The sequence below is a fragment of the Pelobates fuscus genome, chromosome 10 (assembly GCF_036172605.1).
Source record: "Pelobates fuscus isolate aPelFus1 chromosome 10, aPelFus1.pri, whole genome shotgun sequence".
Lineage (NCBI taxonomy): Eukaryota > Metazoa > Chordata > Amphibia > Anura > Pelobatidae > Pelobates > Pelobates fuscus.
This window is the reverse complement of record NC_086326.1, coordinates 153445154-153463337: the sequence shown is the minus strand read 5'-3', so window position 1 is coordinate 153463337 and position 18184 is coordinate 153445154. Positions and strand designations below refer to the sequence as shown.

Below are 18184 nucleotides of genomic sequence, written 5' to 3'. Positions count from 1 at the left end.
TGTTGCAGTCACTCCTCCGATCCACCCGGGCCACCCCAGCGCATGGGTTGCGCATTCCTGCGGGGTTGGGTGCGGAGGGGCTCGGGGATCTCAGGGTACGTTGGGCGAGGTGGTGGCTGGTCCAAGATCCAATTGCGGACAGTGACCGGCGGCAAGTCTAGGGCCCTTAAAAAGCCGGGTAAGTCGTTAGGCCATCTCAAGGAGCACCACGTGTTCCCCTTCTTCGCCTGGAGGCAGAATGGGAAGCCCCACTTGTACGGGATACGTTTCTCCTGGAGCGAGCGAGTCAGCGGTCGCAGTGCTCTCCGGGCATCGAGAGTGAGGGTTGAGAGGTCTTGATATAGAGAGACCGAGGCGTCTTGAAAGGTGATCGACTGCGTGCGGGCTGCTTTCATAATAGCGTCCTTGAGCTGGAAGGAGAGTAAGCAGCAGATCACATCTCTGGGGAGGCCGTCGCTCCTAGGGGGGCGTAGGGCCCTGTGGGCTCGCTCGACGTGGAATTCGTCCGGTGCCTCGTCGCCCAAGAGATGGGTGAAGAGTTGCGCGAGGGTTTTGTTGAGGTCTTCATTCTCGGTTTCAGGCAGGCCTCTGATTCTAATATTGTTACGTCTCCCCCTATTGTCTAGATCCTCCACCTGACGGCGGAGCTCCAAAAGCACGGAGCCTTGTCTGGCAGTGGCATGATCAGTAGCCTGGGAGTGTTGTATGGCCTGTAGGTTCTCACCTTCCAGTTCAGTGACTCGAACCTCGAGGGCCGAGAGATCCCTACGCACCGCCATTATCTCCTCTCGGATCGCTGCTTTAATTTCCGTGATCATGGCGGCTTTGTCATGTTTGGTGAACATGTTGGCGGAGATGGTTGCCAGCTCAGTCGTGATCTGTGAGAGGGTGTCTCCCCTCGCCGAACTGGGCTCAGAGTCCGCACCACTCTCTGCACCCGGGGATGCCGCCGCCATCTTGTCGGCATGCCTCGTGGCCTGGTAGCTGTCTGGGGTTGTGAGGAAATCATCCATTGGGCCGGCTTGTTTTCTTGGGGGACTGGAGGCAGAGGGCCCCGGGGTCCCTACTCGTCTGGTTTTACCCATCCTGCGGGGATAGATCAGCAATTATAGAGGGCTATGTGGGTAGAGGTTGCGGAGCTCCGGTGAAGTGCGACTTACTCCATTCACTGTCAGGCCACGCCCCCATTAACAGATTTATTTAACCAATCATTGATAACAGGAGTAGTTCCAGAAGATTGGAAGTTAGTGAATGTTGTGCCCATCCACAAGAAAGGTAATAGGGAGGAGTCGGGCAACTATAGGCCAGTAAGCCTTACTTCAGTAGTGGGGAAAGTGATGGAAACCATGTTAAAGGATAGGATTGTTGAGCATCTAAAAACACATGGATTTCAAGATCAGAGACAACATGGGTTTACTTCAGGGAGATCATGCCAAACTAATCTTATTGATTTTTTTTATTGGGTAACTAAAATAATAGATCAGGGTGGGGCAGTAGACATTGCTTACCTAGATTTCAGTAAGGCTTTTGACACTGTTGCACATAAAGATTGCAGTTTATTGATAAGCCTTTTAAGTTTGGATTCCAATATTATTGAATGGGTAAGGCAGTGGCTGAGTGACAGGCAACAGAGGGTTGTAGTCAATGGAGTATATTCAAAGCTTGGGCTTGTCACCAGTGGGGTACCTCAGGGATCTGTACTTGGACCCATTCTCTTTAATATTTTAATTAGTGATATTGCAGAAGGACTTGATGGTAAGGTGTGTCTTTTTGAGGATGATACTAAGATATGTAACAGGGTTGATGTTCCAGGAGGGATAAGCCAAATGGCTAATGATTTAGGTAAACTAGAAAAATGGTCAGAGTTGTGGCAACTGACATTTAATGTGGATAAGTGCAAGATAATGCATCTTGGACGTAAAAACCCAAGGGCAGAGTACAGAATATTTGATAGAGTCCTAACCTCAACATCTGAGGAAAGGGATTTACGGGTGATTATTTCGGGTGATAGAAACATTTAAATACATAAAGGGAATCAACACAATAAAGGAGTAGACCATATTTAAAAGAATAAATGCTACCACCACAAGAGGAAATAGTCTTAAATTAGAGGGACAAAGGTTTAAAAATAATATCAGGAAGTATTACTTTACTGAGAGGGTAGTGGATGCATGGAATAGCCTTTCAGCTGAAGTGGTAGAGGTTAACACAGTAAAGGAGTTTAAGCATGCATGGAATAGGCATAAGGCTATCCTAACTATAAGATAAGGCCAAAGACTAATGAAAGTATTTAGAAAATTGGGCAGACTAGATGGGCCGAATGGTTCTTATCTGCCGTCACATTCTATGTTTCTATGTAATTCTGCAGTACAAAGAAAATTAACTGAATGTAGAACACAGAAATTAAAGCAAAATAAGACCGTCGCTATTATTGGGGAGAAGATGCTTAGATGTGCCGTCTGGTGGTAACAAGGATACGGGAGACACCTATTGGTATAGGCAATGTGCCTCTGGGATGAAGTCCATTATCAGCTGATGCCCAAGGTCAGGAATGCTGGATGGTTGCCGCGAAGTGTAGTAAGGCGGGAGCGCAGTATAGGACCCCTTCTGCCCCAGGCCGTGATGATTATAAACATCAGCAAACCACGGATTTGAGAGCTCGCGTTGGGGTTTAAGTCCATCCCCACCCGGGAGTTCAGGAAACTCCTGGTGTTTCGACTCCACCTGCGGCACCGGGTCTTCCATCTGGGTGGTTGGTGTACAGGGACTATGTCCCCAACGGCCCTCAGGCTAGGCGTGCCAACTCTGGGAAGCACAGGAGATTGCTGGGATGCTTTGCCTGGAGGAGGCACGCTCGCCTCTGCTCCCCTGTCACTAAAAGCATTTATTTATTCAATGTAGGCTAATAGCTTCTTGATCCAAGGATTGATCTGACTGCCATTCTGGGGTCAAGAAGGAATTTTTTTCCTAGTTTGTTGCAAAATTTGAAGCTCTTCAGACTGGGCAAAAAACAAATGTGAGGAAGGCTGAACTTGATGGACGCAAGTCTCTTTTCAGCTATGTAACTATGTACATAGGACAGTATGCTTCCTAAAGTTGGCTAGAATAAAGTATAGATGGGGCTTCCAATTCAAATGTATGGCCTTCTCCCAGGGCAAGACTTTGACTCTCCTTCCCACTTCAGTCCTGGCAACGTTCCTTTCCAATTAAGGTGTGCCTCCAACAATGTAATTTAAAGGTCACCCTAAATGGTCAGTTGTGGCTGCTCTCAGGTGGTCACTTGTTCTCTTAATAGGAATCAGACTAGTCTCCCTGATCTGTATTTCCATTAAAGGAACCCTTCGCTTGCTGAAGTCATGTCATATTTGAGACAGTTTATGAAAGTGTCAATTTCAATAGTCTTATTACTATGTTACCCTTTGCTACTTCTATACAAACTATTTTATACTGTGTATGTAAACTCCTGCCTACTACCTTAACAAAAAGAAACCCAAGCCTTATGTTGTATCTTATAAGTCATCAATAAGACACTTTTTATATACATATTTACACAATATACAGTAGTTCAAGAATTCCATATTTTATAAACAATATTGAAACAATGCAGGCAATGTCCCAATTAAAAGGGGAGACACTCGTTATAAAAATAAACTCACAAAGGTAGTATGAAACTAGTATCGAACGCAATAAAACCATCACACAAGGACTACATTGTCTTCCGTTGTCATTTTTGCCAAAATATAACATGGCCACTACCACATCTCTAATCAGCCAATCACTCGCAATTGCTTATGGATACATGCATCACCTAGCACATAGTTACATAGCTGAAAAGAGACTTGCGTCCATCAAGTTCAGCCTTCCTCACATATGCTATTGCTGTTGATCTACAGAAAACTCTGTCCGATCTATCTGGCTCCCATTTTACACTCTTGCAACACAGACAAAGCATCTGGGAGATAAAGCAGCCATAGGCAGAATACCAGGACTAAAAAAAAAAAAAAAAAACATGGAAAATCTGGAGAATCCCATGCAGGGATTATATTTATCTCCTCTCTCCCCAGGTGACTCCATGCACCTGGTATTCATGTGTACACCTTTCTTTAAGTGTTAAATTCTACCCAAATTCCACAGATCCTAGGAATTCTGTTTTTAATGTAAGAAGTATTAATAGTAAATGATGGGTCCTCTATAAAAATAAAGCAACCCCTATTAACACAGATACATGAGTCTGGTTGGGCGGTATTTGCCATTTATCGTCTGCCCTGAAGATGTCAATTATGAAAGAAACAAGGTGGAAAGGAGAACCAGCTGAAATTCTGAGGACTGGTAGAAATATTTGACTTGATGATCATATGCTGGATTTGTACTTTCATTACGCCTTTTAAAAGTATTAGTGCAGTTTGTTTTAAGCCAATAAATTGTGGTTTTATCAGATTTACAAAAAATATTTAACGTTAAGATATCTGAACTAATAACGTCTCACCAACACCACTTGCTTTTAGAGATTCAGCCAGCGGTAATCTAGACAGTTGATTTATAAGTGGGGATTGCTTTATTAGTATACTACGCTATGAAGGTTTACAACTCACTTGCCTCAAACGTGCTTCGTGACTTGTGTATCTAAGCAGGAAACTATGTAAGCAGTTGTTGTCTATAGAGTTTCAGCGTGGCATTTTTTTAACATCTACTTTTTTTTTTACTCAAATTTTCAGTAACTTTTCATGTTGTGTTTCATGACGTTCTTGCACCTCTAATAAAGTCCAGGTCTGCTTATGGAACATATAGTGTATATGCTGTTAAATGCACATGTAAACTAGAAACCTTTAAAAAAAAAAAAAAAAAAAAAGGTGACAGAAGGCTAAATTACTAAACAAATATATATATAATAAGGAAATTACAATAACATATTACAAGCACTGTAAACAATTGTTTATATATACACCATATATAACAGATTTTGTTGATTATCACATTGAGAAATTGTTAGAATCATTTTGAAATATCACTATTTATTCCGGTGTTAATTTTCCTATGTCCACTTATCAGTTCCCTGACCCTAAAATGTTGCCAGGCCCTAGAACTTGGTTTTCTCCTTTGTGAATTTTCTGATGATTAACTAGAACAGATTTTTGAGTGAAGCATTTGCCACAGTCAGGACAGCGATATGGTTTCTCTCCAGTGTGTGTTCTCTTATGCTTTACAAGAACAGATTTTTGTGCAAAACATTTCCCGCATTCAGGGCAGAAAAAAGGTTTTTCTCCAGTGTGAGTCCTTTGATGAGAAACAAGAACTGATTGATGAGCAAAGCATTTGCCGCACTCAGGACATGAATACGGTTTCTCTCCAGTGTGGATTCTTTTATGGTTAACAAGATGTGATTGATGGTTAAACCGTTTTCCACATTCAGGGCAGGAATATGGTTTCTCTCCCGTGTGAATTCTCTGATGCAAGATAAGATTGGGCTTCAAGTTAAAACATTTCCCACATTCAGGGCAAGGATACGGTTTCTCTCCAGTGTGGATTCTATGATGTAAAATAAGATGCTGTTTCCGGTTAAAACATTTCCCGCAATCAGGGCAGGGATATGGCTTCTCACCTATGTGAACTCTTTGATAATCAAGAAGCCGTGGTTTAGGAGATTCAGAACTTGCAGATATTCTTTCTGTTTTATGGGCTGTTTCATGCACACCAAGCGCTGATCTACAGCTAAATTGCTCCCCACATTCAGAGCAAGCATGGAAATCTACATTATGAAGTGCCCTGTGGTTAATGAGATCTGTGTGATCATTGAATGACATTTGGCACTTAGAGCAGTTATACATGAAGAAAATATCGGAGTTAGTTAGACTTTCTTCCTCGCCAGAAGACGATTCCTCTTTTATACAAATAGACATATATCCTGCCTGTGATTGTTGTGAGGGTGTATACATGTTGTGGTTTGTGAGATTTCCTTCATATAAGAGTAGTTTCTTCTGAGAAAGAATAGATGAATATTCTGTCTGTGGATGTTCTGTGGGTGTAGAAATATCTATAAGATTTTCTTCATCATATGAAGCTGGTTCCTCCTTAATAGGAGTAGACGGATATTCTGTGTGAGGATGTTCTGTGGGTGTAGAAATATCTGTGAGATTTTCTACTTCACGTGAGGCTGAACCCTCCTTAACATGTGCAGACAGATATTCTGTCTGTGGATGTTCTGAAGATGCATAAAAGTCAGAGAAATGGCCTTCTTCAGATGAAATGGATTCCTCCTTGATATGAAAAGACGTATAGTCCATCTGTGTGTTGTCTGTGGACATATACATGCCAGTGAGGTTTTCGTCTCCTGTAGATGTATTTCCCGTTTTAGACATATCTGTTGGGAAAAAAAAATAGGCATTAATGAGTGGACTTCATTGTTTCAGCAGAGAAAGAATGTAATGTTTGCTACAGCTGATAAGACCACACATGCACACTCAGCGATCAGTTACCATTCTACGAAAAGATGTTAAAAACAAATAAAGAAAGTATTTCACGTGTAGTGTCAATGTAGTTAAAATATTGAAAAGCTATAAAATAACAAAATTGCCAGGATTAGTGAACAATTGATAGTGTTTTCTGAGAGCGTGCAGTAACATCTGGAAAAGACACCTACATGAAGATAAAGCAGGGACAGAGAGACATGCACATAGTGGGCACATGGGGCAGGTCCTGCCACACACAACACTTTAGCTTCCCATCCTGGTTCATTCAGGTTATTGATTTCCAGAGATAGTTCAGTGAAAACCCAACTGCAAAATTCAGACTATAACAGCGAAACACTGACAATAGTTCAATAGGGTAGGTAGTACCCACACCACTTCAGCTCAATGAAGTGGTCTGGGTGCCAGGTCCCCCAGGTTTTGATCCTTCAGATGTAAACATAGCATTTCAGGGTTAATCCAGCCTCTAGTGGCTGTCTTCCTGACAGAAGCTGGAGGCGAAAATCGCATTCAGCATGCGGAACGTAGATAGGAAAGCATTGAGAAATGCTTTACTAGGGACTGTTTGAATGCGCGCGCGGCTCTTGCAGCTCCACTCGGGAGCGGACATCGGCAGGGGGAGGGAGAAGTCACCAGTGCCAAGGGAGCCCGCCGCTTGGTTAAGGTAAGTGGCTAAAGGGAGGGGGGACCTAAGGGTTATATAGTGTCAGGAAAATGGGTTTGCTTTCCTGACACCATAGTGATCATTTAACTCCTAAATGGCAGAGAATTGAGCAGTGAGACTGCAGGTGCACAATCTATACACCAAAACTTCTTCATTAAGCTAAAGTTGTTTTGCTGACTTTAGTGTTCCTTTAAAGGGAAACTCCAGTGCCAGGGAAACAATCCATTTTCCTGGCACTGGAGGGTCCCTCTCCCTCCCACGCCCCAATCCCCGGTTACCTCAGGCAGCGACATGTCCCCCGCCGCTCCACCTTCTTCCTCTGTCGGCCGGTGGGCGAGACTGAGCCTGCCCACCGGCCGAGGAGACCTAATGCGCATTAGCGCACCCCATAGGAAAGCATTGAAAATGAATTTCAATGCTTCCCTATGGGGAATAGAGCGACGCTGGAGGTCCTCACACAGCGTAAGGACGTCCAGCGACGCTCTAGCACAGATAATCTGTGCTAGGGACAAGGAAGTTCCCTCTAGTGGCTGTCTAGTAGACAGCCACTAGGGGAGGACTTAACCCTGCAAGGTAATTATTGCAGTTTATGAAAACTGCAATAATTACAGTTGCAGGGTTAAGGGTAGTGGGAGTTGGCACCCAGACCACTCCAATGAGCAGAAGTGGTCTGGGTGCCTGAAGTGTCCCTTTAAGTTTAATTACATAAAATCTCAATGTAATTCTGTTAAGATTGTATTATTTCCAATTTAGAAATGTAATAACGTGTATTATTTAGCATTATAACTGGATCAGTGTTTTATTGTTTCAACATAATAAATTGTACAAAAACATTACATGCGATTTATTACTAGTAAAGTGTATGATTATACAAGGCTTTATAAAGGTAGATTCCAGATCTCGTATGATGCTTTGCGTGTCTTTACAATGACAAAGCATTATGGAAGTTGTAGTTTTGAAACATCTTGGGATCTACCTTTTAGGCACCCCTGATTTAGATTCATATTATTCAGGGCCACAGCAGAGGTGTGATATTCTGTTTGAGAAAAGCTCCTGACTGTGAAGAGACTTACAGAACATAATATACATTCTATACAATTCTGTTCTTCTACCTTAGGAAAGACGAGACAGGGGGGATACGATAGAAACATTTAAATACATAAAGGGAATCAACACAGTAAAGGAGGAGACTATATTTAAAAGAAGAAAAACTACCACAACAAGAGGACATAGTCTTAAATTAGAGGGACAAAGGTTTAAAAATAATATCAGGAAGTATTACTTTACTGAGAGGGTAGTGGATGCATGGAATAGCCTTCCAGCTGACGTGGTAGAGGTTAACACAGTAAAGGAGTTTAAGCATGCGTGGGATAGGCATAAGGCTATCCTAACTATAAGATAAGGCCAGGGACTAATGAAAGTATTTAGAAAACTGGGCAGACTAGATGGGCCGAATGGTTCTCATCTGCCGTCACATTCTATGTTTCTACCTTTGTGACAATAATATGGACGAATGCCTTTCCTGGCTCAGCAGGACAATGCCTCCATGCACAAAGCAATATAGTTTGTAAATACACAACCTTTGGCAATAATCTATCTTCACCACACAATAGCATCACATTAAGGCGGATTGGCAAATTTAAAGGGACACTAACATACCCAAACACTGCAACTCATTGTACTGGTTATGTTACCTAGATTCCACAAACACAGTCCCTCTGTTTAATATCAAACTTTAATGTCACTTTTTTCCAGTCGGAATGACATTGATTGGCTGAGAGTGCCAGGGGTGGGTTAATACATCCAAGTGGGATGAAATTAGACTTCAATCTGTGAAAGTGTTAATGCCATGTGATCAATGCACCAGGAAGATTATAACAAATCATATTGAAACTATTTCATATTAAACCAGATGAATGTATGCCGTCTAATCCTTATAATGTTTATGTGACTTAGTGTTCTTTAATTCACTTTTAGCTGAATTATCATTAGGTATCACAGATGATATGTTCAGTAACTACATTCCATTCCAAATGTAGAAAAATGAATTAAAGAAATTCTGACGTGTTCTGTATTGGTACTTACTGCTTGTTCTCACCACTCGCACGGAGTGTTATGAGTCCTTCCCTCGGCACCAGTCCATCCGATAACTATGGTCTCAAATTTCATTCTATGGATAAGCTTTTTCAAATGATCACAATCAGTTAGAAAAACATTTCAGATTTATAAATCCATTAAGCTTGAATTATAAATCCATTAAGCTTGAATTGTGAATCTGGAAATGGGTCTTTTGAAAGGTTTATACCAGCAGGTTGTGATCATTTGAAAAGTTTATGCAAACAAAATAAATCGAGGCCAGTACGGCAATATAAGATCTGATTGAAGTATTTTATGGTTACAAAATAAATCGAGGCCAGTACGGCAATATAAGATCTGATTGAAGTACTTTATGGTTACAAAATAAATCGAGGCCAGTACGGAAATATAAGATCTGATTGAAGTACTTTATGGTTACAAAATAAATCGAGGCCAGTACGGCAATATAAGATCTGATTGAAGTACTTTATGGTTACAAAATAAATCGAGGCCAGTACGGCAATATAAGATCTGATTGAAGTACTTTATGGTTACAAAATAAATCGAGGCCAGTACGGCAATATAAGATCTGATTGAAGTACTTTATGGTTACAAAATAAATCGAGGCCAGTACGGCAATATAAGATCTGATTGAAGTACTTTATGGTTACAAAATAAATCGAGGCCAGTACGGCAATATAAGATCTGATTGAAGTACTTTATGGTTACAAAATAAATCGAGGCCAGTACGGCAATATAAGATCTGATTGAAGTACTTTATGGTTACAAAATAAATCGAGGCCAGTACGGCAATATAAGATCTGATTGAAGTACTTTATGGTTACAAAATAAATCAAGGCCAGTACGGCAATATAAGATCTGATTGAAGTACTTTATGGTTACAAAATAAATCGAGGCCAGTACGGCAATATAAGATCTGATTGAAGTACTTTATGGTTACAAAATAAATTGAGGCCAGTACGGCAATATAAGATCTGATTGAAGTACTTTATGGTTACAAAATAAATCGAGGCCAGTACGGCAATATAAGATCTGATTGAAGTACTTTATGGTTACAAAATAAATCGAGGCCAGTACGGCAATATAAGATCTGATTGAAGTATTTTATGGTTACAAAATAAATCGAGGCCAGTACGGCAATATAAGATCTGATTGAAGTACTTTATGGTTACAAAATAAATCGAGGCCAGTACGGCAATATAAGATCTGATTGAAGTACTTTATGGTTACAAAATAAATCGAGGCCAGTACGGCAATATAAGATCTGATTGAAGTACTTTATGGTTACAAAATAAATCGAGGCCAGTACGGCAATATAAGATCGGATTGAAGTACTTTATGGTTACAAAATAAATCGAGGCCAGTACGGCAATATAAGATCTGATTGAAGTACTTTATGGTTACAAAATAAATCGAGGCCAGTACGGCAATATAAGATCTGATTGAAGTACTTTATGGTTACAAAATAAATCGAGGCCAGTACGGCAATATAAGATCTGATTAAAGTATTTTATGGTTACAAAATAAATCGAGGCCAGTACGGCAATATAAGATCTGAATGAAGTACTTTATGGTTACAAAATAAATCGAGGCCAGTACGGCAATATAAGATCTGATTGAAGTACTTTATGGTTACAAAATAAATCTAGGCCAGTACGGCAATATAAGATCTGATTGAAGTACTTTATGGTTACAAAATAAATCGAGGCCAGTACGGAAATATAAGATCTGATTGAAGTACTTTATGGTTACAAAATAAATCGAGGCCAGTACGGCAATATAAGATCTGATTGAAGTACTTTATGGTTACAAAATAAATCGAGGCCAGTACGGCAATATAAGATCTGATTGAAGTACTTTATGGTTACAAAATAAATCGAGGCCAGTACGGCAATATAAGATCTGATTGAAGTACTTTATGGTTACAAAATAAATCGAGGCCAGTACGGCAATATAAGATCTGATTGAAGTATTTTATGGTTACAAAATAAATCGAGGCCAGTACGGCAATATAAGATCTGATTGAAGTACTTTATGGTTACAAAATAAATCGAGGCCAGTACGGCAATATAAGATCTGATTGAAGTACTTTATGGTTACAAAATAAATCGAGGCCAGTACGGCAATATAAGATCTGATTGAAGTATTTTATGGTTACAAAATAAATCGAGGCCAGTACGGCAATATAAGATCTGATTGAAGTACTTTATGGTTACAAAATAAATCGAGGCCAGTACGGCAATATAAGATCTGATTGAAGTACTTTATGGTTACAAAATAAATCTAGGCCAGTACGGCAATATAAGATCTGATTGAAGTACTTTATGGTTACAAAATAAATCGAGGCCAGTACGGAAATATAAGATCTGATTGAAGTACTTTATGGTTACAAAATAAATCGAGGCCAGTACGGCAATATAAGATCTGATTGAAGTACTTTATGGTTACAAAATAAATCGAGGCCAGTACGGCAATATAAGATCTGATTGAAGTACTTTATGGTTACAAAATAAATCGAGGCCAGTACGGCAATATAAGATCTGATTGAAGTACTTTATGGTTACAAAATAAATCGAGGCCAGTACGGCAATATAAGATCTGATTGAAGTACTTTATGGTTACAAAATAAATCGAGGCCAGTACGGCAATATAAGATCTGATTGAAGTACTTTATGGTTACAAAATAAATCGAGGCCAGTACGGCAATATAAGATCTGATTGAAGTACTTTATGGTTACAAAATAAATCGAGGCCAGTACGGCAATATAAGATCTGATTGAAGTACTTTATGGTTACAAAATAAATCGAGGCCAGTACGGCAATATAAGATCTGATTGAAGTATTTTATGGTTACAAAATAAATCGAGGCCAGTACGGCAATATAAGATCTGATTGAAGTACTTTATGGTTACAAAATAAATCGAGGCCAGTACGGCAATATAAGATCTGATTGAAGTACTTTATGGTTACAAAATAAATCGAGGCCAGTACGGAAATATAAGATCTGATTGAAGTACTTTATGGTTACAAAATAAATCGAGGCCAGTACGGCAATATAAGATCTGATTGAAGTACTTTATGGTTACAAAATAAATCGAGGCCAGTACGGCAATATAAGATCTGATTGAAGTACTTTATGGTTACAAAATAAATCGAGGCCAGTACGGCAATATAAGATCTGATTGAAGTACTTTATGGTTACAAAATAAATCGAGGCCAGTACGGCAATATAAGATCTGATTGAAGTACTTTATGGTTACAAAATAAATCGAGGCCAGTACGGCAATATAAGATCTGATTGAAGTACTTTATGGTTACAAAATAAATCGAGGCCAGTACGGCAATATAAGATCTGATTGAAGTACTTTATGGTTACAAAATAAATCGAGGCCAGTACGGCAATATAAGATCTGATTGAAGTATTTTATGGTTACAAAATAAATCGAGGCCAGTACGGCAATATAAGATCTGATTGAAGTACTTTATGGTTACAAAATAAATCGAGGCCAGTACGGCAATATAAGATCTGATTGAAGTACTTTATGGTTACAAAATAAATCGAGGCCAGTACGGAAATATAAGATCTGATTGAAGTACTTTATGGTTACAAAATAAATCGAGGCCAGTACGGAAATATAAGATCTGATTGAAGTACTTTATGGTTACAAAATAAATCGAGGCCAGTACGGCAATATAAGATCTGATTGAAGTACTTTATGGTTACAAAATAAATCGAGGCCAGTACGGCAATATAAGATCTGATTGAAGTACTTTATGGTTACAAAATAAATCGAGGCCAGTACGGAAATATAAGATCTGATTGAAGTACTTTATGGTTACAAAATAAATCGAGGCCAGTACGGCAATATAAGATCTGATTGAAGTACTTTATGGTTACAAAATAAATCGAGGCCAGTACGGCAATATAAGATCTGATTGAAGTACTTTATGGTTACAAAATAAATCGAGGCCAGTACGGCAATATAAGATCTGATTGAAGTACTTTATGGTTACAAAATAAATCGAGGCCAGTACGGCAATATAAGATCTGATTGAAGTACTTTATGGTTACAAAATAAATCGAGGCCAGTACGGCAATATAAGATCTGATTGAAGTACTTTATGGTTACAAAATAAATCGAGGCCAGTACGGCAATATAAGATCTGATTGAAGTACTTTATGGTTACAAAATAAATCGAGGCCAGTACGGCAATATAAGATCTGATTGAAGTACTTTATGGTTACAAAATAAATCGAGGCCAGTACGGCAATATAAGATCTGATTGAAGTACTTTATGGTTACAAAATAAATCGAGGCCAGTACGGCAATATAAGATCTGATTGAAGTACTTTATGGTTACAATGTCTGCTTCTGCAATTTGTTTTGAAGACCTTGAAAACGCATGAGTTTACTCACTAAACATGGAACTGCATAGATCGGACTGTAAAATGACCAATTTAGGACAAAATAATTAAACTGAAAAGAGAGCTGCTTTAAGGAATATTTCTGTGTATGGTACTTCCACTGTGAATACTTAGTGCACAGATCACCCCAAGGTGGGCAGTTTTCCCGTTTAGGTTTAACACTCAGATTTTTATACCAAGTCTGTTTGATGTATGACGTGTGCTGTATCTGGATTGCAAACCCAATGGCATGGAATAGATGTAAAGCCTAAAGGCGTCAGCCCCTGTGTTATAATACTGAAACCGTATGAAACAAAACTCCTAAGGAACGATGTCAAATCCGGCACTTTGCTAAATTGAAACAGATCAAGTTGTTCAGAAGACAGAGGAGGTTTCTACGTCATACTGGAAAGGAGTAATGAATGGAGTGGCCATTACAGTGTCTGTGCACACACAGATAGATATCAACGGGGAAGGTACTGCTTGAACAAGTCACTGTGTAGCACAGAGATTATATAAACACAATACAAATACATTTACTATATATAAAGACACTTGGCAGCTTCTTACCTATCTTGGTGAATGGCTGGTGATTTGTTGTCAAGAAGTCTGTATCAGGGTCAAAACACTCCCACCATTCCATAGAGGAAGCGACAGTGACATCGTCACATCTTATAGGAACCTGATACACACAAAATGATACAGTCACCATCCAGACACATCCCTTGGTTTTACTGTATAGTGTCCCATCCCCAGCAGCTTTACCTCTCCAGTCAGCAGCTCAATGATCCGATTGGTCAGTTCCAGGATCTTCTCATCATGGTTTCTCTCATGGATTGGGGAATGATGTTGAGGCACCTTGCTGAGACCCTTATTCCTGCAGAACACTGCAATACAGGGGCTGCTACTGTATGAAATGTAGTCAATAAACTTCTTCACCACAACATATTCCTACACAGAGACAGAAACCGGTAACATTTTAAAAAGGCTGTTTGCATATACAAGTGGAGTAAGTGGGTTACCTAATAAATCAATTTACAGGAACAAACTTTCTAAACGGTTATGAGGCTCAGTGCAAGCAGTCATATATCTGTGGCTATGGTATTAACATATAGCACAAATATCTCGCCGATACCCAAACATTTCCCTACTGACACCTCTTCCTGTAAAAACACCTGCTATTTCTTGTAATGAGATAAATTGTGTGCATTACTCACCCCTCCAGTCAGCAGGTAGACAATCTCCAGGGTGAAATTTAACACCCTCTTACTCATCTCATTCATCTCGTTGTGTTGTCAGAGAGTTTGTGCAATGACTCAGAGTCAGAGGGCTTTTGAGAAACGTACGTCTTTGCTCTCCTACACAAGGAACAAAGAATTGGATAACAAGAGGCATTTTTTGTATGCAACAGTCATGTACTCCCTCTTCTATATGGTTTTATGCTAAGCATGTTGAGAAATTCCCTTCCATACATGGAAGATGAAATATCATCCCCTCAGCACAGGTTTAAAAGTGACTTTTCAGGGGGCGAGACCTGGCCATAGAGCGGAGCAGTCGCAAGATACCACAGCTCTTGCTCTACTTTGTGATTTTCGCAGATTTTCTGCTAAAAGACGACAGCACTTGATGTAAATCGGCTACCGAGTGACAAGGGGCATTTCAGATGATATGCCCGACTTCTCTCTGCGGGCTACAAGCATGGTTGGTGTAGGGGAGGTGGCCACTTTCACACTACCGCCGATAGCTGTCAATTTCAGTCTGAGTCCCTCCCCCCATGGACTGACAGGGGTTATCCCGGTCCTAGAAAATCATCTTCCAGCCAAGCGACACCAGCAAGATAGCAAGCATTGACCCTGTTATAGTGGTGGAACAGTCCACCATCCACAAACTGGATGCTATCTTTGCAGCTTTCATGAAGCGTATATCAGAGAGGCAGAGGGTCGCACAAAGACCTATGACTTATAACTCACGCCCCCACTCAGTGTAAAAATAAAAAAATAAAACCAGATCTAATACCAGAGCATCACTACTGTCCATATGCAATTCACAGTATATTTCTCAACTCCGCTGCAATACCTCTAAATGTGGCCCTCACTAGGCCTTCACTCCATACATTACACACGGCCCTCTGTGGGCAATCCATGAAGACACCATTTTTGCTGCACATTTTGGGCAATTACATACAACATTTCCAGCTTTACAAGGGTTAACTACAACCCTGTCATACGTCGGTTGACTATTCCTCAGCCTTGTTAGGCACACACAAATCATTCTTTTACGACCCTCTCTCTGCACTCCTGAGAACCAAGAACATCTCATTACAAATTTAACCATATTCAGGCCTCCTCGGTCTGTCATGGTTTTACCTAAGCCTGGTATAATCCACAATTCCTATCACGGGCACTTACTAGATCTTACATATTTTGCTTCCTGCTTGTAAACTAGAGATGTTTCGATCTTTCCCATACTTCATGTCCTTCTTTTGGAAGGATACACAGTGGGAACACATAATTATACACAGCACAACTAGGTATCTCTTTCATATCCATATGAGTTCTATTATTATCTAGGTTTCTGCTATCCCTACTTATGATACTGTTTACCCCCAATTCTGTGACCTCTCTAATCATGCAACACATGCATGTAAAACACCATCTTTCCAGCCAACATAAATAATGATAAAAATAAAAAATGAATGGCACCATTCTGTTTAAGAATAAACCTTCACCTGTATATATTGTCAATTTGTAATTATAATGTTTTGATCTGTATATAATAATTTTGCACTATGTATACCCTATACCTGGCACAGGTTCAAAATACTAAGATAATGATAGGTAGATAGGTAGATCTATGTACACTTGGGTCCATCACTGAAAAACGATTCAAGTAAGTTTTGGCCAAATCTACCATGTTAGTCAACGTATGTAAATAAATGATAAAATGAATGTAAAGCTATCTTGAATTTTGAACTTCATTAAACTCACCAGTAATAGTGAGCGCTAATTCAAAGGTACATTTACACACATCAGCAATCCACTAGAGTGACTGCCCTTGTAAGCGGAAGCCTTCTGATGAATCCTATCGGGAATAGATGTAGCGATCTAACCTTTTCATTTAGATCGGGATAACTACAATATATATTCCCCTATAAAACAAGCGGATCGACTCTTAGGACTAACCCCCCATAAAGATTGGGAGTCAGTTCAGCTATTTCGCTGTCTTTTTAGGACAAATCTAGTGGAGACTGAATGTTGGTACCGAGTCTCTAAAGTCTAGGACTGTGTGCAGCTATTAGACACTGCGCGCGCACACCATAAAGCGACGTATGTCACCATGGTGACCGTCAACGCAACTGATATGTTGGAGACGTATGATTCCCTAATGAATGAGCCTATGAGCAATGAGTACGCATATCGAGGTGTAACCCCGCCCCCGGTCAGCCTGCAACCATGCCAATTGGAAGACACGGGTAGGAGGGCGGGATCTGCCTCGGTATATATTCATTTCCCCTCAGCTGTGCCAGTAGCTCTTGACAAAGGCATGTGAGCACGCCGAAACGCGCGTCGAGCGTTTTGCCGTATTTTGTTTTTAATACTGGGGGATGCATTTGGCTAACTTTATAATGGGGGAAGTCTGCTAGTGTTTTGGATTGGGTGACTGGGCTTCGACCAGAGTGATAAGCAATCTCTCAATCAGCAACAGCAATATCCAGTCCTGGCAGTGCATTGAAATAGGGGGCTTTGCAGTTTATGCCTTTATATATATAGTTAGACGACCTTTGAGGCAGTCTATACCTCCTTAGTCAGTTAGACAGTGGGGATTATTTAACGCTAGGCTGCCTCGAAGCAGCAGTCTATTTAAATCGAATATACTCATGAGTCAGACCGGAGGGTGATGATATCATAGTTAGCTGGAATACTTGTTTGCATAATTTAGCGGCAGGCTGCCTCGAAGCAGCAGTCTAACTAAGTGTATATAAGAACTGGACCGGCTGTGTTACATACTTTCCACCGATGTACATATGTATATATACTTATATTGCCAATGCTATTGCTGACCTCCTTGGGGGAGACTGTATATAGATGTGCTTCATATAAGTTTTCCAGGCATACCCTGTAGTATCAGCTGCTCAGCAGGGTTCACAAACTGTGTTTCGATCTAAACAACCATAAAGGCTAGTGGGGACTAGGTTACTCCTCTATCATCCGGAGGCTACTAGACAAAATACTAAGTCTGCCTCTGAGATATTCTAAACCTGGCCAAATTCGATACAAAGGCTCCTATTTTGTATCCATTAGAGATATATACAGATTAATGGATTCTGACTTCTGTCCCCATTGACTGAACAGTTCCGTACGTACTACCATACTGTTGTATACTTAGAGTAGCATTTCTGGACGGACACGTCCACACAGGGATTCTGTGTGTCCGTTCTCAACTATATGCATCTCTAAACAGAGTCTAAAAATAGGAACTGCAATTCTAAGTTTAAAAAGCCAGGATATTTACTAAACCCTACGTGCATGTAAGGGTGAGGGGGTTATAAATATC

General features: G+C 40.2%; 2 protein-coding genes across 5 annotated transcripts in view; both read right to left on the bottom strand.

Moving 5' to 3' along the window:
• The window catches only part of LOC134575162 (zinc finger protein 250-like), a 752315-nt gene that overhangs the window by 221349 nt on the left and 512782 nt on the right, over positions 1 to 18184 (bottom strand). The gene's annotated exons all lie outside the window — the stretch shown is intronic.
• LOC134575221 (oocyte zinc finger protein XlCOF8.4-like) overlaps positions 4918 to 18184 on the bottom strand; it is a 73289-nt gene continuing 60022 nt past the window's right edge. The window contains exons 2-5 of one of the 3 annotated variants that reach the window (XM_063434476.1): positions 14848 to 14988; positions 14396 to 14581; positions 14201 to 14312; positions 4918 to 6358 (exon numbers count right to left, since the gene is read on the bottom strand). In XM_063434476.1, coding sequence (XP_063290546.1) covers positions 5046 to 6358; positions 14201 to 14312; positions 14396 to 14581; positions 14848 to 14913 — 1677 coding nt within the window. In that variant the 5' untranslated portion in view covers positions 14914 to 14988 and the 3' untranslated portion in view covers positions 4918 to 5045. Of the gene's footprint in view, positions 6359 to 14200; positions 14313 to 14395; positions 14582 to 14847; positions 15398 to 18184 lie in introns of those variants that run through there. The other 2 variants (XM_063434477.1, XM_063434475.1) reach the window with 2 other exon arrangements.